Below are 18,390 nucleotides of genomic sequence, written 5' to 3'. Positions count from 1 at the left end.
AAATGCAAGTGGTGGCGGCGTCGACAGCGATCTTTGCCTCACTGATGCGCCTGTGATGATCGCTAGGTTCACCTATGTTCAGAAAAGGCTAAACCTCATGGGAAAATGTAACCTGTGAGATGCTGGTTTCCCTTGTTTATATAGTGCACGTGAGACGCGACCACAACCATCTATTAGCTGCTCTCCCGATCAAAACGCTGGAGGTGGTCCAAAAGAAACAGACTTAGTTAGGATACAATAGCAATGACAAAAAATGCCAACACATGCATAACCCTATGTAAAGAACTCCTATGTCAGAAATACCAATTCGTCCATTAATCTGACGAAGGGGGTACGGTATTCACATGTTTGATTGACAAAATGACAGCAATGGAATCCAAGGCCCTGCTATTAGTTGTGAAGTCTATTCCTCGGTGATCGAAGCTAAAAAACTACGAACCACCTCAGGTTTGACTAGCCAAGTAATTAAATAGCCAATTCTGATGCGTTGTCTTGATCTCTCCCACTTCTGATAAATACTTCGCATTTTTAATGAAAAGTCCCCAACAGGGATAGCTGTTACGAAACTATTCCTTTGTCGCTTACCCTCTTCACCATACATCGCCTGAATGTTTTACCTTACCGGGAGGTGTTATAAAAAAAAAAGATGATCGTTGTCATTTTCCTAACAGCTTTTGACCATTTAGGGGTCTCGTCAAGACAAATCTAAGATCTGGAAGTGAAGCAAATAGATTTGAGTTATGTTTCATGAACAACTATAGCATCTACGTTACCTATGCAAACATGTCGCAATGCTACAATAGGTCCCCACAAAAATAAGCAGCATAAATTCTGATCTTTTTTATTGATTAAGTATCAAGAATAGTTTTATACTGGTTTATATTTTACATTATATATTTATTAGAAAAAACACAACCGGTATGGTATATCGCTAAGCAAGCTGTCTGAATTGTCACGTCCTAAACGTATAATCATGTCATTAAGTATAATAATGTATTATAAATATCATGTTTAATTGTGAGTATTTGTTGAGTGCTTGTTAGTTACTTGTGGTGGCTTTAATTTTTGCTTTGAATTTTAAAATTACCTAACCGTGTAGTTTCTTTTAGTTTAAGTTTCGCTTATGCATTGTAGGTGGATCCAATTTAATTGGATTCATCTCGTGTTGTAATCGTAGCACTTTAGTTTGTGGTATTTTTGGAGCACTAAAACACATTGGTTTGAGTTTACAAAAGAGAGAAAAGAAATAAGGAGAGAAAGAATAGTTTTTGCAGCTGAATATAACTTATTTCACTTGCAAGTGGGGCCCACCTTAGACTGGCCCACCCCCTTTTTTGCTTGGGCTTGCACAAGCAGCCCCATCCCTACCTCACTCTCTCTCTCTCACCTAAACCGAGCAGAAAAGGAGCATCATCCCCCAATTTCTCTCATTTTCTTCCCCCCAAAAATCTCAACTCAAGAGCTGGAATTGAGATATGCATGTCACACCACTTTTAGTTCTTCATCCATCCAACTCTTTCTTGCATGCATGGAGATTTGAAGGATTTGCAAATAATTTTCGTCACCTCCCTGTTTTAAAATTTCAGCAGCACCTTGTCTTCCTTTCTCCAAACTTTTTCTCCTGTTTTTCTCCTTCTCCGATGGCCACCAACCTCTACAAGACCTTGAGTAAGTCCTTTAGGTTTCCCTTGGTGAGAATGCGTGTTTGGTTTGATTAGATTCGCGTCTAGGAGCTGTGTTCTTGAAGTGGCACTACGTGAAAAACTGAAAAAGGAGACACACTCGACATCGGCGTCATGGCATGCCCGCCCGCCTGGAGGTACTTGCTTGTGCACTGTGCAAGGGTTGAGGTGGTGGCCGCGCCATTGAGGAAGATCGGATCGAGGACGACCTCCTCGGTTGTCGCAAAAGCCATCATGGAAGCGGGCGCTATTGCCGCCATGGTGCATGATGGGATGTGGCTGAGGATAGAGAGGTTGAAGACTAAAATCGCCGTGCCATGCTGCCCATCGTCACCACCATCTCAGTTTGATGCTCGGCTCTCTTGACGTGTTCCTCGGCCATGTTTTCCATCAATTGCGTGAGCTGCTGCTGGAGCTTCTCCCCCTCTTCAAACATAGCAGCCCACTCCTCCTCCCAACTCATGGTGGATGACGAACTCAGTAACGATCAGCAACGAGCAATGACAGAAGGTGGTCGTAAGCTCTGATACCAACTATCACAAACCTCAGTAGATCAAACAACCGAATCAACACACAAACACCCAAATTTCACCCAGCCGAGAGGTATATTGTAGTCTCACAGCAAGCCTACAGGTTCAGCATGATACAAATGAAGGAATCAAAGAGTCTAGAGCAAAGATGGAGCTATAGATGGAAAGAGAAGAGAAGTCTAGAAGGAGAGCAACAGAGAGGAGAAATGGAGGAGCTCAGAAAGAAGCAAGCCGGTGGAGCCAAGGTAGAAGAAAGTGCCAAGGAAGAAAGGAGCCGGTTCGGTCTGGTCTCCGTCATTCTATTCGATCATTTCTCTGTTGGGATTCTCTTCCTTTTGTACTTGCTGGGTGGCCCAGCCAACTCAGTACAAGGAGGGTGCCAGCTGGTACCTGATAGCAATGCACATTGAAATGGGAAAAGAAGATATATATAGTATGTAGCCACATGGCTAGTTAAGTTGCCATGTAGTTTAGACCAATTCAGTCAAATTTTGATGAAAAACTGGGGTGAAAAAATGGTCCACTACTGGTTCTCTTAGGTTAATTGTGCCGGACATTGCGGCTCAACCGGAATGACTGTTTTTTTAGAGATATACCTGTTTCTTCCCCTGTTGCAATTGGTTTATAGGATGATATCTTTCATGCAGCGATGGAATCCTTTAAGTAAAGCGCAGGACCAAGGACAGGTGGAGGAGATGACAATGAAGGTCAAACTCAAGTCCAAGTACTAGAGGAATCGGTTTCGGTCTCTAGTCTTCTAGGCATAGAATTAACGTTTCTAGTCTTCTACATTAATTTTAGGGCCTTCTGGTTTGGAACTTGTGTAGTTAGATGTGGTTTCTACTCCAATGTTTTGTAGTAGTAGGCCTGATGCTAGACTAGATGTAAAGCTGGTAGCCCCGGCCCAGCCTGATCATTTTGCTTTCCATAAAAATAGGGCTAACGTCTTTGGTCTAAAATTAATTAATCTTATTAGTGACGGGTTCTTTTTGTCACTTATTACTGGTTATTAGTAATGTGTTCAGAGGAACGGGTGTAGGATTCGTCAGCCATGATGATTATGATCCATCACTTTTAAGCTTTTTTCACGTTGCGGGTCAAAATTTAGCCTGTCGCTAATGAATGTAATAAGTGACGGATCATTATATAAGTCAAAGTGATGGGTCACAGTTATGAATCGTCACTTATGATTGATAAAAGGTTTTTGTTCTTTTCGAACATGAAAAAAGTAAAAAAAAAATCACTTGAGCCAACATAACAAAGTACATCACCACTCACCACGTGTCCCTTGATATTTTTCAAGCTATTTTCATAATGTGCGTTCCGTGGGAATCAAACTCGCAGCATACCCTCATACGCGTAGCAGTCTTACCACCTCACTCACGCATGCATTCTGAAGGAAACAACATATTTTATCCTTTTAACCTTTTTGCTAAAGGTCATAAGTGACGAGTCGTAACTGTGACCCATTACTTATGACTTATAATAATTGATGGTTCATATTTATATTTATAATCCGTCACTAATATTCATTGTAAAATAGACACACAAACCAGTTAACCCGGACCGCCTTCGGTTAAATGGGCATAACTTTTGCATACGTACTCCGATTTCAACGTTTTTTACTATGCGGACATAAAAAAAAGTTACATCCATTTCTTCATGACTTTATTGGGTTAGGAAAAATTTTCGAGGTCAAAAATGGTTTGAAAGATTGAGTTCTCGCCCCAAAAATTTTCTACACAAAACGCATGTTTATGTCTATAGAAGACTCTCCTTACATCAAACTTGAGCAGAAAAATACAATGGTTCCAATTCTAAGTGTTACTAAGGTGAGAAAAAATAAGAAAAAAAGAATATATATATATATATATATTTGTGAATACACTACTATAAATCAAATTGCTTTAGAAAAATGATATTTGCTTTTACCATTTTACTACACATTTTATGGTTTACAAATAAATGCAAATTTTATTGTTGGATACACGAAATATACTTTATTTGACAATTATTATATAGTTATTATTTTTAATTAATATAGTAGCTAGATTTATAATTGATACATTATGAATGATATATTAGACATGTCACAACTATGGAAAAAAAATTGAAAAGTTGATGGGCTCTAATGTTTCATCAAACTGATTATATTTAATGATTGACTAATTAAGATTCTTCCATTTGTTCTATTTCATTAAACTGGTTATTAGTGATGGGTCAATATTTGATCCGTCACTAATGACTTTCTAGTATGACCCATTATTGACCCGTCACTTATGAATGGTCTAAGATGATTCGAATCATAAGTGACGGGTCACAACTTAACTCGTCACTTAGGATGATCCGTCACTGATAACAAGTCATCAGTGACGGGTCATAACTACGATCCGTTACTTTTAACATAAGTGACGGTCCCGTTACTAATTTTGTATCTCTTTTGTTTGTTTTTCGCATAGTGATTATAAGAACAATAATTTTGCTTGAATTTAAAGGGCAAGCGCGAGATGACAAACAACAAAAGGTAAAAGAAAGTAGGGAGCAATAAATTCTTATCAACCCCAATAAGTCAATACTAACCTGGCTACAACATTATTGCAACTATCTCCTCCAGTATAATTAATCCAATTACATATAGCATGAGATCCAACAAAGAACAAGAAAACATTTGTAAGGAACCACCACCAAGCATGCACCAATCAGGTCATTACCTGATTCTATTTCATCTAGCCTCTTGTTGGATTAGTAGAAAAGAAAGCCCTTTGCTCGCCATGCATGCTACCATGCATGTCTTCAGATCTACCTTCATCCTTTTGCATGGAATGCAGTCAACCTTATACTACTCCCATGCATATAAAAACCTGCTGTAACTGATTCACTACACCCATGCATGCATGCCAGAGGCTGCTACTTACTTGCTCAGTACTCGCTCACTATTAGCTTATGTCTTTTCATAATCTTATTGCATCCTGCCTCCAGTGAAGGACGACGAGGCCGACTTCATCTCGGCCTCCAACGAGCTCATGTCAGCGGCACCGTCATGGTGCTCCCCTCTCGCCACCGGCATCCCCCTCATGATGCCGCTGCCACCGACGCCAAGAAAGTCCCGCGTCATGTCGGCGTCACCACGGCCCTGGCTAAACTTCACTTTGTGATCCATGTCATACAACCTCGGGTCAATCATACCGCCGCCGTTGGAGCCGCCAAACATGCCACAGCCGGCCAGCGAGTTCATCAGGTTCCGCAGGTGCATCTGGCTCTGGTCGACCATGGACGCCCGGCCGTGCGGAGCGGAGGGCGCGGACGAGCCCACGAGGCCCCCGAACACGGGCGCGCCGCCGTGCGCGCTCGTGGTGGATCCCATCTGCGACGCCTTCTGCAGCAGCGTCGTCGCGGACATCTGCGGCAGCATCACGGCCTGTTCATTGTACATCCCACCAGGAGCAACTTGGTGGTCACCACCGGCAAAGTTCCCGCCGCCGCCGAAAAGCATCGCAGCCGATGACTCAGAGTCGCCGCCGCCGCCACCTCCTCCTTCGCTGAACTGGTCAATTGTCATGTGTCCCTGGCTTGCATGACCATGACTGGATGCACCCGAGCTATTGGCACTGTTCGCGATGTAGCCAAGGTTGAAGAGACCCGGAGCCGACGACGCTGGTGGCCCCCCGGCGCCGTTGCCTTGGAGATCCGGCAGATGCATGAGTCCGTTGAACGGCTTGCCCTGCAAGAACCGGTGGGACCCATTACCGCCGTCGCCGTCTCCAAAGTCCTGCGGCGCGCCCATGAGGAACGCCGACGCTGCTGGAGGCGTCAGGGATCTGAACGCAGAGGCGCTGGACGGTCCTAGAAGATGATCGAACCCGCGGATCGCGGCGCCGCCGCCGCCGAGGAGGAGGAGGTCCTGATGGTGACCGTGCGCGTCCGCGCCGAGAGTGGACGCGAGGTGGGAACCGACCTGGGAGAGGCTGAGCGCCATGTTGGCGGCGCTGGTGGCGCCGTATAGGTGGCTGGCAGTGAGGCCGGTGGGCGGCAGCCGCGCACTCTCCTGGGCGAGGGCGTCGCAGAAAGCCCTGTGGGTGATGAAGCTGTCCCTCCTGCATGGATGAATGCATACAATCACGTGTGCATGCAAGTGATTGGCAAGTAAGCAAACACTTTTGGATCACGTGGTAACATGTGTGCACGGATCGAGAGCGCTTGTGACATGCACAAGCCAAGTGGAAGTTTAATTTGCACGTGAAATGGTAGCACGACAAAGCTGAAGGACAGCGTTACAGCTAAAGCATGCATGCATGTGAAGTTGTTCATGTGCAACTTTTGCAATGTGTCATCATCCGTGCAAATCGATAACAAATATACTACACTTTACTCCGATGTGAGAACTGTTTGTCCAAGTAACGCCAACCACCATGCATGGTGTCGAAAGAGAGAGTTGACGAAGGTCATAATTTGCGTTTTCAAATAATATCTATTAGAGCGTATGTCTATATCATATTTCTATCTATACGGAGAGAAAAATGAATACACGTAGAGAAAATCTAGTTACTAATTAGTAGTGGGTTTATAGACGTAGGCAAGCTTTATTATCCTATTATATATCCTATTACACGAAAATCTGTATTAAATTATAAGAATGTATTATAGCTGATCTATTGAAAAGGTGGTATGTTAGGATAACTATAGATGATATAGATATATCTTATGGTATATAGCTAGCTATATAAAAAAATCTATTGAAAGGTTGTCTGTTTGGAGAATGTATTTATGGATTCAAAGGGTTTGCTCCCATACCACTATTTTTGTGTGATTTAAAAAATACCTCTTATTTACTCCCTTTCTCACTCCGTCTAGAACTCTACCACCGCGTCGTTAGTTCTTTCTTCTTTGGCGAGCTTCCTCCTTTCCATCGTAGCTCACCTCTCTGTCTTATTCTCCGGCAATCAGAGTCGGTTCCCACGCTGCTGGAGGAAAGGAGAGGCTCATCTCCTCCCGTCAAACTGCTAGAGGTCCAGTGCAGAGCGGCGAGCTCGTCCACATTTGCTGGCAAGAAAGGGGAAGGGAGGCAGGGTTGTGGTTGGAAAATAAAGTATATTTAGATTAGGGATGTCAATGGGGACCCGATCCCCGATTCCCCGCGGGGAATTCCCTTATTAGGGGATGAGGATGGAGAGATTTCATCACCTGCGGGAGTATAAATGGTATAAATCATATCCCCGTTGGGTCTAGCGGGGACGGGTATGGGGAAGCACTCCCCGTCCCCGTTTCCCCGCGGGGACCCGTTTCGGCCCAGCGGTGGTGGCCCAGGCGTGCGCGACCGGCCCAGGCGGGCACTAGCGCGCAGCCCAGCCAGGCACGGCTTGGTGCCGTGGCATGGTGCGGATCGGCCTAATGGGTGGCCTCGGCCCAGGTGGGCGGGGATGGGTTATACGTGTACCAAATAAGGTAGGGTTCCTTGCATATATATAGGGAGAAAACATCTCATCTCTACCTCTATTAGCAATATGATACTAATAGAGGGTGAGTCTCAACATGGGTTACCTCTCCATAATATGAGCTTTTGAGATTTATTAGGAATTATTATATAGGTCAGCCACAATTATTCTAACAATCCCCATCAAATCTCAAAATCCCATAGAGAATTGTCAGTTTTCTACTATTGTTTGATATACCAGTATTTTAGTGGAGACTGTTAAATTGAACATCCACCTAGAACATCAAGCTACACTCATTCACAACTTGAACAATAGACTATGCCTTGAATTATAAATTTTGTGCAAACAAGTTTTACTTAAAGTAATAACTGATACTTGGCTGCCAGTAGGCTATCCCGTGGGTGAAGCATATAAGTCCTACTCTATGGTCTCTTCACTAGTTTACTAGAGATCACCCAAATCTCATAGACTGCGACCAACAGTTAGACTCATATAGTTGTATTCTTTCAAAAATACCCTGTAGGTCAGCATCTTTGCTACTTAAAGCCAATAGAACAGATTAAGGCAATAGCTAACCTACCTTACAGATCTCTGAGAGTATTACATCTTCACTCGAGTGGGTCAAACAATAAAGGTACTCCCCTCTAGTTAGACCAATAGTTTGTTCTTTTCAGGTCCTAATTCACGAGATCTCCAATCACACAGGTTGGATTACCACTATGGTATAACTTACATGGGTCTCATACACATCTCCTTCGATGTATTATCTATTACACTCTGTGATAATCCCTTTGTAAAGGGATTTGCTAGGTTCTTAGCTGTTTGAATATAATCCAAGATTATCACTCCAGATTTTCTTAATTTTCTGACAGACTTCAATCGTCTCTTTACGTGTCTTGAGGACTTGTTATTATCCTTAGAACTGTTTACTTTTATAATAACTATCTGATTATCACAGTTCATAAGGATAGCCGGTACCGATTTTTCAACCACAGGTAAGTCCATCAACAACTCACGCATTCATTCTGCCTCAATAGTGGCTATGTCTAATACAGTGAGTTATGCTTCCATAGTTGACCTAGTCAAGATGGTCTGTTGTAAGACCTTCATGACACAACAGCATTACCTAGAGTGAATACATATCCACTTGTGACATAAATCTCATCAGCATCAGATATCCAGTTTGAATCACTATAACCCTCTAGTACCGATGGGTATCCAGAATAGTGAAGACCATAACTTATAGTACCAAGCAAATAGCGCATGACTCGCTCAAGCGCATGCCAATGTTCATCACTCGGGTCAGAAGTAAAGCGACTCAATTTGCTCATGGCAAATGAGATGTCAAGCCTTATAGCACCAACTAGGTATATAAGTGATCCAATAATCTGAGAGTATCTCAGTTGGTTCCTGCCCGTTTCTTATTCTTTCAAAGTATCACATTAGGATCATAAGGTGTTAGAGAAGGCTTGTTGTCCTGGTAGCCAAAGCGGCTCAAGACCTTCTCAACATAATGAGATTGTGTAAGAGTAATCTTATTCTCTCCTTTGATTAACTTGATGTTTAAGATTACATTAGTCTCACCCAGATCTTTCATCAAAGTTTTGAGATAAGAAAGACTTAACCTCATTAACTACGTCAAGGTTTGTCCCAAATATCAGTATATGATCAACATACAAGCACAATATAACTCCCTCACTCTCACCATGGTGATAGTACACACATTTATTTGCCTCATTGACTAAAAAGCCTGCATATGTTAAAATTCTATCGAACTTCTCATGCCATTATTTAGGAGCTTGTTTAAGACCATACAAGGACTTCAACAACTTACACACCATGCCTTCTTGACCTTTTACTACAAACCCATCAGGATATTTCATATAAATTTTCTCATCCAACTATTCATTAAGGAAAGTTGTCTTAACGTCCATCTAATAAACGATGAGACCATGTGAGACAGTCAAGGAAAGTAACACTCGGATAGTAGTCAATCTCACAACAACTGAATAAGTATCAAATAAGTTTTCATCTTCCTTTTGGGTATAACCCTTGCCCACAAGCTGAACCTTGTACTTTTCAATAGTACCGTCGGGTCTAAGTTTCTTCTTGAACACCCACTTGCAACCCACATGTTTGCAAACATATGGTCGTTCTGTGACCTCCCAAGTCCCATTTGCGAGGATGCCATTTCGCTCCAAATAGCCTCCTTCTAGTAGTCTGCATCTAGAAATGCAAATGCTTCTGAAATGGACTTAGGAGTGTCATCCACAAGGTACATAGTGAAATCATCACCAAAAGACTTTGCAGTCCTTAGTCTCTTACTCCTCCTAGGAGCATTACTGTCATCCTCCCCAGGATCTTACTCATGTGTTTGTTTAATAAACTCAAGAGGTGGAGTAGATTCAGAAATTATCTCAGAAGATAGTCTAGACGTACTATGTAAATCTTTTATAGGAAATTTGTGCTCAAAAAATATTGCATCATGAGACTCCATCATTGTATCGATATGCATGTCAGGTACCTCATATTTAACCACTAAAAACCTATAAGCAATGCTCCGATGAGCATATCCCAGCAAGATATAATCCACTGTTTTAGGTTTAAGCTTGTGCATTTTAGTTATTGGTACATTAACTGTTGCTAACCATCCCTAAGTGCGCAAATAAGAAAGTGATGGCTTTCTCCATTCCCATTCTTTAAATGGGGTTTTTTCCTTATCCTTGAGAGGAACTCTATTCAGGACATGACATGAAGTCAACAGGGCCTCTTCCCATCATGTATTAGATAATCCTGTAGTGTCTAACATGGTATTAACTAAGTCAGTCAATATACGGTTCTTCCTTTCGATAACCCCGTTTGATTGAGGTGAATATGAAGGCATTCTCTCATGAATAATCCTATATTTCTCATAGAATAAGTCGAAATCACTAGAGAAATACTCTCCACTACGATCTTATCTAATTTTTTTGATCTTTCTCTCTTGTTGATTCTCAACTTCTGCCTTATAGATTTTAACGTGATCTAGAGCCTCATCTTTTGTTTTCAACAAATAAACATAGTAGAGGACATTTTCACCTGATATGTACTACATGTATACATATATATCTCTTCCTGTTTCATAATGTTTGCCCATTTTATTTGGAGTTGCCATTTCACAATTAATGTTTTGTCCATTAAGAGTATCACCAGTGTGTTTACTATTCTCTCCGATTCAAAATATAGTCATTTTAAAATTCTTGTCAAGAATATTTTATCAAGAAAATATTTTCATAAATATAATTCTTTTCCATTTGAATATTTTATTTTTCATATAAATTGCTGGACTAAATGTCACATTGGAGACCATGTCATTTCCCTAAATCACTTATATTTTGCACCAGAGTACAATATTTTAACTCTTTACCACTAATATATAATGTTGTAAAGTAGGTCAAGTGTATGATCTGACAGTTAAACTTGTGTCACACTCAATGGCAGCTCGAGATCCCAGAAACTCATGGTAATCAAGGAGGAAAAAGAGGAAAAGATTTAGAGTAGCAGGTAGGCTGCCATTCTGCGTCACATATTCCTACTGTAACAGAGGCAAGCTTCCAAGGAAAAAAGGCAGAGGGAAGAAATGTACAGGTGTTGACATTAGAGATTGCCATGGGCGAGCATAGAGACACCAAGAGACATCAGAAAGCTTGTAGCCAAGAAGAAGACAGAGGAAAAGAAAATGGTTTAATTCCGCGTGTACATGCAGATGTACTACCATAGCCGCCAAATCTGCCTACAGATCCATGCATATATACTTTCAGTATTCTAACCAATCAATCATTTTTTTCACCCTAATGTTTTTTTGTAAAAATCTTGAGTACTTTAAATGTCTAGGGTAACGAATGTACTGGCATACAATGTGCAGATGCGTTACTTCAGGAAAAAAAACACCCACACTAAAACAAAAACCTATATATTTTCCTAGCTAGCTAACTAGCTAGGGTCCCCGTTCATCCCAAATCATTGGTGCCAGAGAAAGAATTCGCTGCAGAGGCCATGAAACAAATCTTTCAATCAACATAGATACGCCAATCAATATTTTGCAGCTTCTGTTAATGTATTCCATATATGATTCTTTATTCGATAGATCTATGCCAAACTAGTCAAAGATAGTGGTGACCACTTGCTCCAGCAGCCCAATTCGATCAATGTGCGCGCGTGAGTGTGTGCACATCTCTGCTAGCTCCTGGGACTTGCAGTCATGTGAACTCTGAAGAGATGTGAGGGCCTGGACGCATGGAGTACCCTATATCTATCCAAGGAATACGCTGTGACTGTGAGCCTGGCCTGCATGGCTCTCTGACACGCTCAACAGATGGCCCTGACGCCCTGCACGGCATCTAGCCAGCTCATGTGCAAACAGGGCTAGACTAGCTATAGCTTACATGGCACGACGCAACAATGCAAGTATGGGTCTGGCTGTCTGGAAGAGTGTTTCACTTCTTCGTATATGCGGAGATTGTATCACTGGCTTAGTTTTTTGAGCCAGCAGGGCTTGATGAGCTAACAAAAAAACTTTGAAACATTCGCATCTGTTAGCTAGTACAAGACAATGGCCATGTCACGGGCTTGCAGTTGCCCGCCTGCCCTACTTTCTTTCTCTCTCTTCCACGGGCAGAACACAAAACAAAGTTGGTACGCACCGAGACAAAAACCCTAATCCTGATTACGCAGCACTAAACATTCTTTGCGCATTCACCAAAGCCAAGCGTGTGGCAGCGTAGTACTTGTGTCACAGGACAATTTGCAGCAGCTAGCACAGGAAATCTCATGCATGCAATGCAGAAACCAATGCTGATGTGAGCTAGGATATGTCCATGGCTGAACCATTCGTGCTCGCATACGCCTTGTTTCATTCAAACCGCACGGAAAATAGCTCTAGCTAATGCGAGAATGACTAGGCGTGAGTTGATGTATGCATCCATTGTACTAGTACTGTGCAGGCATGGAGTCCGTACATAGGATAGTATAGGAGTAGATCCATGGTGACGACACGTATAGATATAGACGGGCATGCAGCAGGCCGGGTACGTACCGCGAGAAGAGGGTGCCGCAGTCGCAGCGGTACTCGCGGGTGCCACAGATCTTGGAGTGCGCCTTCCAGTCCGACTGCACGGCGTAGCGCTTGGAGCACTTGTCGCACTTCCACTTCTTCTCGCCGTGCTTGCGGCAGAAGTGCTTCTTGATCCCTGTCAGATCGCCGAGGGCGCGGGCGGGGTCGTGGTGCGCGCAAGTCGGCTCCGGGCAGAGGTACACGCGCCGGCGCTGCATCTGCGCCGGGTCCTTCTGCTTCAGCTTCCACGGCAGGTTGTGCCCGCGGCGGTGCAGCTGCAGGTTCTGCTCCCGCTGGAACCCCTTGTTGCACACCTCGCACACGAACCGGTTCGTCGCCAGCAGCGTCTTGGGCGACAGTGCGATCACCTCAGCGTCAGGGTCTGCATGCATATACGTTACCATGCTAATGAGAGTAATGCAGTGGAAATTAAGTCAGGCATGCATGCATGATGGTGGTTGGAGCCAGTAGCATAAGTGTAGTAGAGTTGGGTTAATATATACGGCCGGGGAATATATTTTTTTCATTTCCTTTTGGTTTGGTGAGGTGTGGACAAATTCAGGCAGCAGGGGAGAGAATATTTTCACGAGACTTTGAGGAAGAAATTAAAGGGGCAAAAGGACATTTGCAGCAAAGGATATAGGGAACAAAGGAATTGACATAGATCGTGTGTCATGGGCTCATGGCCCATATCTGTATTGGTAAGAGAGAGTGCGATGATAGCAAGGACGAAGAGAACAGCTCATAAACATGCATGGAATCTCACAAAAATGAAAGGATATGTTTAAATGAGAAATATGCACTCATGCGTGACTTTAAATCATGTGTTTGAAATGAACTTAATTGTGGAATAGCAAGTGAAATTGGCTAAATGATTGAGTGCTCTCTACTCTTCACCCGAATTAAAGAAAGTATTCATTCAGGTGAGGCTACAAGCTTTAGATGAAGTGCTAGCTAGTGATCAGTAAAACATGTGACGACCAGTCCTTTGAATCGAATCAGGATGTGGACAAAATTCAAAGGACACGGAATGACGGGAAGGCAGAGACATTAAGATCTGACGAAAAATATAGGACCATTTCATGTAATTTAAATCCGATGGAGAAGAAAATCTTAGACTCAAATACTTAATTGAGAAGACAGTGTTGTGTATAGTGATTTGTGAACCAAAATTTCAGAAGCAAAGCCAAGAAGCCGAGAGTAGATAAGATCGACGGAACAACGAAGTAGCTCCCTATGATGAAACTCACAACAAATCCTAATAAGATATACTGGGAGAAAAGATATGCATACATGACTCTTTTAAAAGAACGTGCATGACTGAAATTGAAAAGGGTACTTGCTAGGATTGCCTGGCAGGTTTCTCTTCTTCTTCACTGGCGGTGGTGCCGCTGTCGCCTGCAGGCTAGACCCCGCCGAAGAAGAAGCCGCGTTGAGCGGTGCCGCAGGAGGCTGCTGGTGCTGCTGCTGCTGCTGTGCAAGCAGCGGCTTAATCTGGTCTTGGTGGTCGCCATCCCTAATTCCAAATAACGCTGCCACGGCCGCCGCTGATGAATTGGACGCCATCGCCCCCTCAGATTTGTCCTTGAGAAGCTACTCAAGAACAACAGGGAATCTCTTCCCTTTTGCTAGCCCTTGTTTCTAGATTGGACTGGCAGGGCTGTCTTCCCTATCCTCCCTTCACCAAAATAAACAGTGGTTTCCAATTGAGACATGGCAAGAATAAACTCAATTTATTACTCAAGAAAGAATCAAGACTGACACTAGACATCATGCTAGCAAGCGCGAGAAGATGTCAGAAAGCTCTTTCCCAAAACGAGGAGGAAAGAACCAAAAGGAAATTAAGAGCAAAAGGAAAGATCGAATTGAAGGAAGAGGCATACCTATCTCATATGTATGTCTGTGCTTGGAAATTGATCTGAAGCATCAAAGGAATCGACAAGAAGCTGGGAAAAAACAACAAGGGTTAGGGATCGTCCAAGATTAACAAACGAACAAAGCACGCAGTGACATCCAAACCAAACAGTTGCACTCAAAAACAAGTGAGGAAAGGCGAGAGAACAAAAGCTCGCAAACACCAAAATCCACACGTATATAGAACAACCAAAGCAAAAAGGAAAGAAAACTTTGTTTCTTGTCCACATGCCTCCTCTCTTTCTCGAATGCTGCCACTAGCTGTTGCTTGCTCTTGCTGCTAGTTCTGGTCTAGCTAGCATAGAACTCATGACAAGGAAGAAGAAGTGGAGACTGGAGAGGACGATATGGAGGAGGCTAAGAAGGTTGTTGTCTGATTTCTTTCATATCATTGTCATACTTTTCTCTCTCTCCTTTAGCGTCCTTCTTTCCACACTACTCTATGCTCCTCTGCTATATATTAACCATTTTCTAGATTTTTCTTGAAGATAAATAATTGTGTAGTCTTTATCTCCTTTTCCAAGGCTAAGTATACTGGATGGACATGGCTAAATTCAGGCGTGCATGCTTGTATTTAGCAAAAGTTAGTGTGAACATATATATTCATTTTCTATTTTTGGTAATTAACATTATTTAGTGTTTAGAGCTTTTTTTTTTATCTCACGATCATTGTGGGACAAAAACCAAACACAATCTTGATTAAAATACATCTATTCTTTCCTTTACACCCCTACTATATAAGCAAATTTATCAAAATATATAAGCAAAATCATATGATCCAAAAAGAAAAAATAGAACCTTGTGAAGGTAAATTATACCCATGTGTTCCATACAAAGAAGAGGAAAAGTGTGAACACATGAAAAGTAGAATTTCATCAAATACGAATACTTATATTTTCTAAACTGTGTATCTAATCTCTAATCCATTTGCATGGTTGTATTCCTGCATTTTTATCAACAAAATGAGATCCATCTTGGTTATATTTTGATGTAATTTTTTGGACAGCATCAGAATTGAAAAACTGCTAGACTAATCCAATTAAAATACCTAAGTGGTTTTCTAAAATTGCCTATATTAGAACATTAAAAAACATTCACTTATGAAACTAAGTTATTCACCCCATTTTAATGTATGTCCGTTCATACTCTCTTCACAACATCCACAACAGTGCTTCACTTTATCAACCATTAGGGCCTGTTTGTTTGAGCTTCTGCTTTTGAGCTTTTCTGAAAAGCTGTGCTTTTGGCTTGTCTGAAAAGCTGCTTTTGAAAATAGGTTGTTGGCTTCTACAATAAATTTTTGGCTTCTCAGCATATAGCTTCTCAGAAAAGTATATCTGAGCGAGCTTCTCAGCTTTAGTTCATTTTCCTCATAAGCAGGCTTCTAGCTTCTCCAGAAGCAACTTCTCCAGAACCCCGTTTGTTCTGGCTTCTGGCTTCTGCCAGTAGCAGAAGCAGGAAACAAACAGAGCCTTAGTCGAATAAGCACGTTTTTGTAAATTAATGAGCAAGTTTTCAAAAAATTGTAAGCAAATTATAATACACTTAGAAGGACTTCTTTATATGAAGTTGATGTTGGAAAAAAAATTCACTTTATTAATCATCAGTCGAATAAGCACATTTTTATAAAGTCACGAGCAAGTTTTTAAAAAATCGTAAGCAAATTATAAAGCACTTAGAAATACATTTTTTTAATCTAAAGTTGATGTTGGAAAAAATATCATCGAAATATACTCGATTGGGGTCTAGTTTTGAAGCTTTTATCTCACGAAATACAATGGTGCAATCGGATTTTAATTTTGATGCTTGATTTGAAAACTATGATTTTTTTTTAAATTTTGAAATGGAGTTGTATGTAAATGATGTTAGCATTTTACCATCTTTCTCTTCTCTATGCATGCAACAACACACCAGCCGATGACATCTGATGCTGAATGAACAGTTAATCCGAGCGTGCATACCGCACAACGAGAGCATGTATGTTCGGAATTTAGTCTTTAGAAAATAAAAAATAGTAAAGTTAAATATATAACTCAGCGCAAGAGAGAGACGTGAGAGTACAGACAGGGTACAGATGATGACATGGTGGGAGAGGGTAGGGGGGGGGGCGGCAAAGCTCACGCAGGCAAGAGATTGTTATTACCCCTCGCTCATACACGTCCGCCCGTGTGCCCACACACGACACAATACGCACACGCGCGGTTGGATTTTCATTTTTGAGAGGTAAATGGAGTTAAGTGTGGGCACATATTTCTTTCCTACTTTAGGTTATTCATTGTTTTCTTTTGCAATTACAAGATGACACATATCTAGGAGTACGTGTCTATCACACGAATATAAATAAAATTGTTGACAACTCTAACGTGTGTATAAATTATGGGTACTAGGATTTAAATTCTTTGGATAAAATCATACGGTCATATCTCCACTACCATAATAAGATGTGATTCCATCTACGATGCACATTAGTATAATTCTTATGTGAAATTTTTATAGAGTTTATGTGTCACAAAAACTGCAACACTCCATTGTTCTATAATTTTTACTTCGAAGAAAGCATTTGTTTTTCTATAAATCTATGGAAAGAGATCATACATATTTCGTAAAAATATCAGTCTTCGTGCTCCAAACAATTTTACAAAAGAGTAAGATCTACCTGATAAGATGTAAAGAGGTTGTGTTGGAGAATTTAACCTCCCCATTTCTGACATCTTAGGATTGGCCAGGCCCGATTCATCTGGTGCCGTTTGCAAGTAGTTGTTGCTCACGCCCTACAAAAACAAAATCGGTCTTGACATTTTGGGCGTAACCGAGTCAAGCTTCAGAAGGTTTCGAGCAAGACAGGGTCAGGGCCATTCTGCTCAGGTCTATTCAGATTTTCATTTTCTTTTTTGAGGACTGGTCTATTCAGATTTCATATCCAGCTGCTAACTTATAAGGCTGGACAAGACTCCTAGGATGGAAAATAGGCAAGCTACTTCCATCGACTGGTTGGGTAACTCTTATGAGATCATGATTAGGAAAAAGTTTGGTCAAAAGCATGAAGAACTTTTTTCTGGGAAGGGTTATCGAAAGCATAGCCTTGAATCCAGACTATGATTACAAACTCGAAACAGATGCAAAGCATATTACCCTTAATTGTGTATTTGCACAAATGGTTTGTGGCGAGGTTTTCAATGGGAGTTTTCCCAACCTAACAAAGTCATTGTCTATACATGGTGGAATACGTGTAAAGAGAGAAATTGCAAAGAATTCTTGAACGACAGTGTAAAGGTAGTTTGGTTATCCAGAGGTGCAACAGACAATAGTTAGGCCCATTTGGTACAGCTCCAGATCCAAGATTCGTAGATAAACATTTGAAACTTAATCCTTATTTGAACTGCGGTAATCCTTCATTTTCATGAAAATATAATTTTACAAAAATGTTTTTGCTATAGGAAATAAATCAATCATGCCTTCTATCCATGCAATTTCAATTGCCAGAAAGATGAGACCTACTAAAGAATGAACTTTTTTGAAAACTACTAAGAATCAACATTTACTTACATCAAAACAGTTCCAAAAAGAAAATCTGTCGGGTCACCTGAGCCACTCCCATCGAGCAACTCAAGAGGCGATCCAAGCACACCATCGCCAAGCCTCCCTCTCCGGCGTCCTCCCCCCGCCGCCATCGCGGTCGGCTCTGATGGTGGTGGGTCTTGAGCCACAGCAATACCCCTTCCCCCTCTTCCTCCACATAT

General features: G+C 41.8%; 1 protein-coding gene across 1 annotated transcript; it reads right to left on the bottom strand.

The window, feature by feature from the left end:
• Positions 1-4,737: 4,737 nt before the first annotated feature.
• LOC133919490 (protein indeterminate-domain 6, chloroplastic-like) lies at positions 4,738-14,687 on the bottom strand. The gene is made up of 4 exons (XM_062363892.1): positions 14,620-14,687; positions 14,089-14,414; positions 12,719-13,118; positions 4,738-6,306 (listed from the first exon to the last, which is right to left on the bottom strand). The coding sequence occupies exons 2-4, from the start codon at positions 14,300-14,302 to the stop codon at positions 5,172-5,174; spliced, it is 1,749 nt and encodes a 582-aa protein (XP_062219876.1). The 5' UTR covers positions 14,303-14,414; positions 14,620-14,687; the 3' UTR covers positions 4,738-5,171.
• Positions 14,688-18,390: the final 3,703 nt, after the last annotated feature.

This window comes from Phragmites australis, chromosome 5 (assembly GCF_958298935.1).
Source record: "Phragmites australis chromosome 5, lpPhrAust1.1, whole genome shotgun sequence".
NCBI classification, from domain to species: Eukaryota; Viridiplantae; Streptophyta; class Magnoliopsida; order Poales; family Poaceae; genus Phragmites; species Phragmites australis.
Note: the sequence above shows the minus strand (reverse complement) of the source record. Positions and strands in the feature narration are given on the sequence as shown.

Coding starts and splice junctions, on each gene's coding strand:
- LOC133919490 (XM_062363892.1), bottom strand. CDS start 14,302: ATGGCGTCCAATTCATCAGCGGCGGCCGTGGCAGCGTTATTTGGAATT. Junction 13,119..14,088: donor GAAGAAGAGAAACCTGCCAG/GCAATCCTAGCA, acceptor ATATGCATGCAG/ACCCTGACGCTGAGGTGATC. Junction 6,307..12,718: donor TGCGGCACCCTCTTCTCGCG/GTACGTACCCGG, acceptor TCATCCATGCAG/GAGGGACAGCTTCATCACCC.